At 42.0% G+C, this 10,854-nt stretch overlaps 1 protein-coding gene across 2 annotated transcripts; it reads right to left on the minus strand.

Moving 5' to 3' along the window:
• Positions 1-80: 80 nt before the first annotated feature.
• On the minus strand, positions 81-10,619 carry sesn2 (sestrin 2). 2 transcript variants are annotated; one of them, XM_041955850.1, is made up of 11 exons: positions 9,797-10,619; positions 8,601-8,666; positions 7,850-8,038; positions 3,956-4,138; positions 2,946-3,164; positions 2,021-2,159; positions 1,816-1,931; positions 1,561-1,644; positions 1,179-1,285; positions 934-1,078; positions 81-663 (listed from the first exon to the last, which is right to left on the minus strand). In XM_041955850.1, exons 1-11 carry the CDS (start codon positions 10,136-10,138, stop codon positions 577-579), a joined length of 1,677 nt encoding a protein of 558 aa, XP_041811784.1. In that variant the 5' UTR covers positions 10,139-10,619; the 3' UTR covers positions 81-576. The 2 variants fall into 2 exon arrangements, with proteins under 2 accessions (XP_041811784.1, XP_041811785.1); XM_041955851.1 differs by lacking the exon at positions 9,797-10,619 and adding an exon at positions 9,261-9,395.
• Positions 10,620-10,854: the final 235 nt, after the last annotated feature.

The raw sequence follows: 10,854 nt of genomic DNA on the forward strand, positions 1-10,854 counted from the left end.
GTCCATTACATAAGAAATGCCTTAAATACAACATCTAGGACACCAAAAGCATTCAAACACGGTTTGAATTTTGATAACAAAGTAACTTTTTATTGTATATAAAAATACAAGTTATTTTGTCTTTTTTGATCTCAGCCTCTGCGTGCTGCCGACACAGAGGGCTGAGGCGTGAGTAGTCATGGTGTGGTGAACACATACTAACCTCAACAGACAGTCAAACAGTAAACATTCTGCAAAGGAAACACTTGAATCATAATTATTTCGTTAGATATGCATGATAGTAGGATGCAGATAACTGGGTGTGTGTGACAGAAACATGTGCAAGATATTCAGAACAACACTTGAGGCTCAAGTGGGGAAACAAAACCTGATAAATTTCAGTGCAAACTAAGAAAGAAATTTTAAATATATATCCAAGTTGAAAAGCAGCATCGGAACATTAACACTGAAACATAAGATATGCAAAAACATTCACTGTAGTGTGTGTGCAAGATTGTCTATCTGTGATGTGTTACGCATTGGGCTGTGGTAAGTCACAGCTGGCTCAGCATCTGCAGAAACGTGTGAGTGAGTGTGTCATCTCATGTAATGTGTGATGGCTCGTAAGGTATAAAGAAGAGCTGCTTGTAGCCGGGCTTCCATCACTATCAGGTTTGCATGAACCTGCGAAGGAAACAACAAACAAACAAACAAAAAAAAGCACACCATTACTTTCAGGTTACTAGGTGACACACTTTCAAGTCCTGTCTGTAACGCTTCCCTGTCTAATAACATTTAAAAAAGGAAGGAAAACTAGATGACAGGTTGAAATGTCAAAGCATTCATTCTAATGTTGAGTGGGTGCTGAAGAGAGACGATGTGCCAAAATGTCAAATTATTCATTTTTTTCTGGCTGAAGCGGCGGGGTCGGATGGCGTTTGAACAGGTTCGTACCTTTTCAGAGTGTCTGAAGTGTCTCCAGAAGGCGTGGTAAATGCGTGCCGTGGTCTGCTCGGGGCGACAGGCCATGGTTTTAACAAACACCTTCAGAGAGCGCTCCAACAGCACATTCACGCTGCCGTAATCATAATCATCATAGCTGCACAGGTGAAAAAAAAAAAAGCTAGTGGCGCAGCAGAGACAAAAACTTGTTTTTCATTTAACTGATGATGTGATTTCTAACAGTGTGTGACACTGACCGTATCCCGTACAGACAGTGGATGTAGTTCCACAGAGCTTTTCTCAGGGTGTGAGTGTCCACGCCCTCATGCATGGCCATCCTGTGGTAGGTCAAGCTGCTCACAACCTGCAAAGACACCAATTTATGTCATTATAATATGCTCAAGCAATCTGTTCTCGAGTACATTACTGTCAAGAGAACAAGAATTTCATCATCACCCATTCTTGTGTTTTTCCCCACATTCTACTAAATTTGGTCATTTTTATTTCTCAACTTATTAGTGTGGACATACTGTGGTCATGTTACGTCTGTCATGTTATCCACGCATCAGTCTTGTACAGCTTTTAATCATCTTATTGGTGTTTATTAGTGTACTTCTACTTGGTTAAAGGTGAGGGTACCTGGAATTTTTCATCCAGGAGTTGGCCCATGTCTGGCAGTAGTCTGTTGACCAGAGAGAAGCCGTGATCCTCCCATGAATAGTCCTGCACACATCAGATGCCAACATCAACAAACACTGGTCTGTGAAACTCAGTGTGAATGATTAACAGGCACTGTGCACGGCAAAGAGTATGAAGAAATAATGGGAATATGTGTCGTAGTCCATCTTCACAATATAATCAACATGAACTTCAACACAAAGATATGGAAACTACCTGGGCTCTCATGGTGGGCGGTGCCTGCTCTCCTCTGGGAGCAAAGTCCTCGTATCTGAACTCTGGATCCTCCACCAGACGCAGCACCAGGTCAGGCGGTGCTCCACGCACCACCGCTACAAGACAAACACGACAAAGAGGAAGTCGTGAATAAACAAATGTCAACCAAGTGAATGACGCACAGGGTAAGCAGGTGCATCTGTACCTGTCGGTATGCTCTCGCTCCTCTCCCTTTCAAAGCGTGTAACCATCTCCTCCTGTGTGCACTCCTCCTCCTCCTGCTGTTGCTGCAGCTCCACCATCCTCTTCATCAAGACCTCCACCTCCATCGCGCCGTCAACCAACTGGAGAAGACGAAAATATAACTTTTACACCAAAATTAGCGCATCTATGCAGGTTTTTTTAAACATTGGTAAACCCACTAAAAATAGGTGATTGACTCTTTTTCCATTGCTAATAGATGAGGTTGCCTTTGTGTTTTTTTTTGTCCTGGTGTCTCACATTCAACATAACAAATGCACGGGAAAACCTGGCAAACAGAAGAAAGCAGCATGGAGGCCAGTGACAACATTATGGTGGTTACTGCTTTATATGTTTTATGAGATAGTGACGATGAGATGGAAATTGAGTCCAACGACTAACTTCTAACATCTAACTGATATCAGGCTATATTGACGCAACAACATCTGTAACTTCAACGCACGTCGTCGTGGCGCCGGAAAAATTGGCGAAAATTAGCATGTCCGCCCGGGTGTCGTGTTTGCATCACTGCCAATCACAGCTGGAGCTGATAAAAATCTGCAACTACAGCAGAATAATTTGACCCAGTGATGAAAGCTGATTGTACCCTTTCCCACTGAAGACAAAAGCCAGATGTTAGTGGGTGTTGAGAGGTTTTTTGTCCAGTGTGAACGGGGCTAAAGACAAAAAGGCTCGGGGAGCTTATTTAGTACTTTGTTTTTAACTCTGAATCAACAATGGGAAGTGTGCCGTCTCTTCCACTGTAACTAAAACAGTGTGACTAGTCAAACAAAGCTGGCCTGAACCAGTTTCCTCTTAGTCCTTGTCCTGTTGACATAGTTAAGTTTATACCTGTCAGACCAGTGGTGAAAAACAAGTGCTTGACTCACCTCTTGCCTGCCGTCCTCATGAGCGGGGCTATGAGGGCTACGAGGGAGGTGGCTGGGCGATGGAGGTTGGAAGGTATAGCCTCCATTGTGGTCGGGTTCAGGGTTTAAGCCGCAGCCCCACACAAAAGAGCAGAGCGAGTGAGCGTGTGCCATCAGGACCACGGCATGTATGAGTTCAGCCAATGACCAGCGAGGCTCTGCTCCGGGACACACCAGCTCCTGCAGAGAACAGGGACACGTTGGGTAAATATAGCAGCTCTGGTTGAGGGCCACCACTTCAGTCCAGGCTGGGATAAATATTATTGGAGGGACTGATGTGGAATTTCATCAAGACATTCTTGTTCCCCTCTGTGAATTATAACACTTAGGTGATCCTTTTATTATCAGCACAAAATTACGATTGGCCTGTTACTTCTGTTTATAATCAAATACCAGCTAAAGTAATGACATTCCCATCAGCCTCAGCTGTTTTGTGTTGAGTGCTAATTAGCAACTGTTAGCATGCAATCACACTAAACTGAGATGGAGAATATGATAAACATTATACCTGTTAAAACACTACCATTGTCATTGTGCACTATAGTGCATTGCAATATCACATAACACAAACAAAAGCTACAAAAACATCCCAAAAGCTGCATTTTTTAATGAATCATTGCATTACAGTAGAATATATTGTACATCTATATATATATTATAGTTACACTACTTTCTGCTAAAAATACATGGTGCATCGCATCATGTTTTCTACAGGCAAAACTACACCCAATGATGCAAAATGATGATTCAGAGGAGTATGCAATGTTAATTTACTGCTCCCTTAAGATGAAACTATTGCGTGTCTAATACACAGGAATTAGTGGCTGAGTCAGTGAGGGCATAATTTCAGATCCAGCCTAAGTCAGAAATCTACAGTATGAAGTGATATTACTCCGATCTGATGATGGACCATGAGCAAAAAAGAGAGTAGGAGAGTGAGAGACGGGGCGAGAGTGGGTGTTGTGTCTGACCTGGATGTGCTGCTGTGTGATGAGCCAGGGTTTGTGTGCCAGCAGCTTGTTGAGTGTTTGCAGGCTGCGGAGTTTGGTGGGAGCATGCTCGAGGCCGCTCAGCCAGCTCTCCTCCCCTCCAGCCTCTAGGAAGCCGGCGCTGTGCTGCTGGACCAGGTACTGGCAGTGGTGTCGAGCTGCAGCCTGTGAAACATCAGGAGGAGCAAACATGACAAACGTAGTGGCCAACCGTTAAAAAAAAAAAGGCACAATCACTGGTCTGTATATAACATCTACATCATGCAGAAAAACTGTCTGTGCTCATAAGCATTAAAGGCTCAGAGGTTAAAGCAACACAGCTGAACTTCTCCACCAAGAGATCATTTTGAGTCTAATGAATGCAATTTCTGAAGTGAAAGGGCAGCTAATGTTTATATATGAGCCACGAGTCATTAAATGTTTATGAGGATCAGTCTTTGGCAGACCTTTTAGTGGCTCGCTATGATACACTAGCTGAATAACCCTCAAGAAGAGAATGACCTGTCGAGTCCATTCTGAATCTTACTTCCCAAATTTTCTATTGCTTCAAAATCCTTAAATGTACCTACAACTCGAGATTGGGATAGCCACAGAAATATGTTCATGCATGTCGGTCCCTTAAATGGTCCAATTGCTTCAGAAGAAAATCATGTCTTCCAGCACATTTGACAAGAAAAAACTGCCTTAAGAGAAACATTCAATAAGATTTTTTAGAATTTGCCTGATTATTTTAACTTGGTGTTCAATTCAGGCAGACAGCAGACGGACAACACCTTCTGGACGACACAGGAAAAACAAACAAACAGTTTTATGGAATGGCTGCATGGGAAAACGAAGCATGCATGACAATATGTGGTATGGTGATGCCACATTGTTTACAGAGAATTATTAATTATTAGAGTTATTTTTTGATTAATTATTAATTAGCATTAGCTTCTTGTTGTCCAGATTGTCCCTGTTTTCAACTTGTGAGAGGCAAATATGTAACATTCAGTTGTATATTCTGTGGCAGAGGATGGCAAAGTTAAAATATTTGAACTTCACCTATATTTTCTGCCGGCTGCACCTAATTTTACCATCCTGCTTTGTTCCATTAAAATTATATCCAGTTTGCCGTCCACCGTCTGCCTGAATCCACGAGTGCAGCATAAGTAGTACGTCAGTATTCAAAGAACTGGATTTCAGCCATTCATTTAATGGACACCCATTAGCTTGATAACCAGAGACGCAGTTCCAAGAGGGAGCATCATAATGACATCAGATAAACATCTGACTTCAGTTACGTAAATTGAGGTGTAAAATGTCCTAAAACATAAAGAAACAGATGTACAAACTGTTTATCATATGTAGCTGTAACAACAGGTGCACCCTAAAAAAAATTTAAACAATTCACTCATAGGCTTATGAATTAGAACAAAAAGTAATAACTTGTTTTGACAATAAGATTTAACCTGTAGCGTGACTTCTTGCAGCATTTAGCTCTGGACACCATGATGGGAAATATAATGAGCAATATCATCTGTTTATAGCAAAGGACAATGCTAATGTGCACTATCCACATAGTTCAGTCATGGTTGATTGTGCACACACACACAGATCTGGAGTATATGCAGCACAACAACGGTTCACTTTTAAGGAACAATGTGAACACTATTTAACATGTTACTACATACAGTGCCTATCATAAGTATTCACCCCCTTTGATGTTTTACCCTTTTATTGCTTTCATAAATCAATCATGGTCAATAAAATTTAGCTTTTTCAACACAAAAATTTATTGGAAAAAACTCTTTAACGTCAAAGTGAAAACAGATTTCTATAAAGTAATGTTAATAAAAGAAAATTATATAAATGAAAATAATAGTTTGCATAATTATTCACCCCCCTTAAGTCAGTATTTAGTAGATGCACCTTTGGCTGCAATCACAGCAGTGAGTCTGTGTGGATAGGTTTCAATCAATCTTGCACATCTGCCCACTGCAATTTTGCTCCATTCTTCTTTGCAAAACTGCTCAAGCTCTGTCAGGTTGCGTGGGTATCTGGCATGAACAGCCATTTTCAAGTCCAGCCACAAATTCTCGATAGGATTGAGGTCTGGGCTTTGACTCGGCCACTCCAGAACATTTACCTGGTTCTTTTTTAACCATTCCTGTGTAGCTTTTGCAGTATGTTTTGGATCATTGTCTTGCTGGAAAATAAATCTTCTCCCAAGTCGTAGTTCTCTTGCAGACTGAAAAAGATTGTCCCCCAGGATTTCAGTGTATTTTGCAGCATTCATTCTGCCCTCTATCTTTACAAGCCTTCCAGGTCCAGTTGCTGAGAAACATCCCCACAGCATGATGCTGCCACCACCATGCTTCACAGTGGGGATGGTGTGTTTTTGGTGATGTGCAGTGTTTGGTTTCCGCCAAATATGACGTCTTGTCTGATGGCCAAAAAGCTCAATTTTGGTCTTATCAGACCAAAGAATCTTCTTCCACTTGACCATGGAGTCCTGCACGTGCTTTTTGGCAAACTCTAGTCGAGATCTAATATGACTTTTCTTCAACAGTGGCTTTCTCATTGCCACTTTCCCATAAAGCTTTGACCGGTGAAGACCCGGGCAGCGGTTGCTACATGCACAGTCTCTCCCATCTCAGCAGCTGAAGCTTGTAACTCCTTCAGAGTAGTTGTAGGGGTCTTGGTGGCTTCTCTCACTAGTCTCCTACTTGCACGGTCACTCAGTTTACGAAGGCGGCCTGATCTAGGCAGATTCACACAAGTGCCATATTCCTTCCATTTCTTGATAATTGACTTCACTGAACTCCGGGGGATGTTCAGTGCCTTGGAAATTTTTTTGTAACCATCCCCTGAATTGTACTTCTCAATAACCCTTTCCCTGAGTTGCTTAGAGTGTTCTTCTGTCTTCATGGTGTAATGTTAGCCAGGAATACTGATCAACCACTCTCTGGACCCTTCAGACACAGGTGTTTTACAACTCAATCACTTGAAACACACCCACACCACTCAGGTGATCTTCATTTCACTAATTGTGAGATTATTGGCAACAATTTGATAGACCTCTATTGAATTAGACCATTAAATAAAAAAGGGGGTGAATAATTATGCAAACAGTTATTTTTATTTATATATTTTTATTTCATTAACATTACTTTATAGAAATCTGTTTTCACTTTGACATTAAAGAGTTTTTTCCAATAAATTTTTGTGTTAAGAGAGCCAAATTTTATTGACCATGATTGATTTATGAAAGCAATAAAAGGGTAAAACATCAAAGGGGGTGAATACTTATGATAGGCACTGTATGTCATGATGTGGAGGAAAATTGTATGAGGAAATAAAAAAAATTACTAACAACAAAACAATCCAAACCAACTCAGTTCAGCCATCCAGCTATCATTCATGACTACAGTACTACGAGCTCATTGGGGGCCGGTCACACACAAGACCACTCAGGTCACATCCATTAAAAGCTGTCTTTGCTGGATGAATTCTTATCATTTCAAAATGTTCTGCTCCTACAAATGTGTTTTTATTACTTTCTATTATATTATAGGTAAAACAAAGAAACTTGGGTAATCAAACAGCTTAAACTACTCAAGCTGAAGTCAATGACGACAGACACATGAGCCTTTGTTTCTTGTACACGCCTCATGGTTTTTTGGAAACTGCTTACTCCATTTTATTTTCACTTAACTGCAAAATAATCACCCAGATCTTCATTCGATGATTGTTTTTTGTGTCTGTTAAGTTAAAGTGAGAGTTTTATATTGAGGAGTGTACACCAGGCCCTTCCTGCAGTGACTGCCATTGATCTGAAAGCTCTGATAGCTGTCACTACCTAACACACATACATACAGATTGTAGTTTTCTCACCATAATAGCAATGTAATGTCTCCAGTGTCGGGGCAACGGGCCGTCCAGCTCCAACAAAGCATGCTGGGTCCTCAGAAAGCAGCTGAGGTAAGCAGGGTGCAGCGCCATCACCACGGTGATATGGTCCACGCGACCCAATGACAGAAAGGACTCGATGAGGATGTCCTGGTCTGGCCCTTCTTTCAACATCTGAAGAGGAAGAGCAAGACAAAAAGCAAAACTGACAACCAATCTCACATTCGACTTTACTACTAAACTATAATCAGATTTTTACTATGCTTGAGAACACACTGAAAAGGTTTCACTTATTAAATTTTTCCTTTTACAGATGAAAATTAATAGGCTTGAAGGACTCATACAACACTCCCACTTTCTCCATTGAAAAGCTTGGAGTGAGTCAGATATGAAATAAGCATTTCAGCAAGTCATCAGCTTTGGCAACACATGTCTGGTGTTGCTTCTCCTGATGACATGAAGCAACAGGCACTTCAGTATTGCAGCAGAAGAGTTAGCTACACTGCTTACGCTAGCACTGAGTTGGGAAATTTTAAGCACAAGTACACTGATTTGACCGTTTATCATGATGCCAGCCTGCATGAAGCCTAATAAAATCTTTGAAATCATACACTGAAATCATCACATTTTACAAACAACATGTATTTAAAAGACAAATATAAAGTGTCTTGGAAATATAATACAGTGGTTCATATCTTCAATATTAGTGAATAAATGAACAATAAGCAATACACACCTGTTTTACATGGATAAAGGAACTTGGACCTGATGCCAGAACCCGAGGAACTTCAACTCCTTGCACCTAACGGCAAGAAAGAAGAGAGAAAGTTAATTATACAGTGCTTTCACTGTATACTGATTAATTTCATATCTGATTAATCTGCCGATTATGTTCGCGAATATTCATTTGATCTTTTAAATGCCAGGAAATAGTGAAAATTGCTCCTGACAATTTTTCCAAAGCCCAGGGGACAGAGAAAAGCAAAAAAAACTCTCATAAAGCAGAGGCTGGAACTGATGACACTGAATCAGTCATCAAAATAGTTGCCGATTCTTTTTTCTGCTGAAATCGATTAATGAACAACTTGTTTCAGCAACAATGGCATTTAAAAAATGCATGCATAAAATACATGACTGTTCTGAGCAAACAACTAACAACAAAGGATTTATAGTGCCAATCCATCAACTGTACACCTTCCTCTGAAGTGGGATGGTTGTAACATATATAATAAAGATTATCTGAAGATAAATGAGAAAATGTGTAGCCAGCTTCAACCACCTCGAACTTGACTAGACCTGCTTTGACTGTAGCAGCTGTACTGTAACTGGAGAGACTCGTCTCATAACTTGTAGCCCATAAAATCTGCAACCAAATCATGCATGCGCCAACACTCACCGACATCGTCGGAAGACCGGCAGCACAAAACCACAAGTCACCGCTTATTATTCCCGACAGAGCACACAAATAAACTGCGTATTCGCCACAGGTAGCTTTGCTTTTATTTTCGAGACGCTACAGTGGGCTATGAAAAGACACGGGGGTGTGTCCTGTTTGTTTTTCAGGGGACCAGGAGGGGGCGTGTCGGGCCTACTTGTTTGTGCACACCGCGGCAGTCTTGCATCACCTTCTGCAGCTCCGTGTCTGATGAAATATCCAGCAATCTTATAGACAATAACTCATCGGCTATGACCGATCAGATGCAAGACTAACATGACTATTAATCAATCAATCAGTCAGTCAGTCACCTAGTCTTGGACTATAACAGGCAAATGCAATGTTCCCAAATGTAAGACAAACTTGAGTCCATCGTTCAGGTATATCTTGCTGGAAAATGTGCCGCATTTCTGATGAATTAGTTTGATTTCTTCTATGTTTCTGCTGGTCTGCAGACATAATGAAGCAGAAAACACTGAACTGTGCCCCAACATTACCTGTGCGGCTCGCAGCAGCTCGGTCGCTCTCTCCCGCACCTCCTGCAGCGGGCACGACCTGGACAGCCGAAGCAGATGCAGGAGTGTCTGTTTACTCAGCCGTGCCGAGCCGGGCCGGTCCAGTCCTAAACACAACAGAACCCCTTGGCTCAACTCCTCCAGAGCCGCTGCTCGCTCGTCTTCGTCCCTGCTGCACAGCCGTGCTAAGCTTTTGACAGTCAGGCCAACATCGGACTCGGACTCGGACTGGTGGCGAGATGAGTGGCCAGAACCGGATACCCGTCCCGGTGTGTCGTCTCCATTAGCCTGGCAGGTAAAGCCTGCCACGGGATTACTGGCCATCTCTTGTATTGGTCCCGACGCACCTGGGTTGACTCACCTCACGCTACTGCTAGCTGCGGTTAGCAGATGTATTAACCTGGCCGTCAACGTTAGCTTGACGCAAACGTTGGTCTTCTTAACTTCCAAAATCTTGAGGTGTCCTGTCTTCGGTTACTGTGCAACCATTTGTTCCGCAGATTATTAACGCCAACAGACCTCCTTCAAAGCCCTCTCCGACCCGGCTATCTGACCGTCAAGACAGTCTGCCGGTTAGCTCGCTAAGCTAACCTAGCTGCTGTTAGCAGATGCTGCGAACTGTTTGAACAGCGTATTTGACGAGGGCTCGAAAATAAAAACACTGTGAGCCAGCAGTTTGTGTTTGGCCTGGGCCCCGAGACCAGAGCACAATCTAATATAAGTTTACAGTCGTGTTTCATGAGGAACCAGGAAACACATCCAGACTTCACGCTGGTTTCTTTCAGCTGTTCGGAGTTGGACAGCTTTTTTCTCATCCTATGCGACGTCATCGTGACGCGTCCAAAACTTTCACTAATTAACCACTGTAGAGGTAGAGGGTGCCTTAATTCTCCTCAACCTGTTTTTACAATAATTTTCGATATTTTAGTGCCAGTTTAATGACTTAAGCATTTGTTGCTGAATTGTATTTTGCTTCTTTATAAGCTGTTATGACGTCCTGCCTTTAAATGTTTAGTTATATGTAACTACGTAACGCTAAA

Source organism: Chelmon rostratus, chromosome 16 (genome assembly GCF_017976325.1).
Source record: "Chelmon rostratus isolate fCheRos1 chromosome 16, fCheRos1.pri, whole genome shotgun sequence".
NCBI lineage: Eukaryota > Metazoa > Chordata > Actinopteri > Chaetodontiformes > Chaetodontidae > Chelmon > Chelmon rostratus.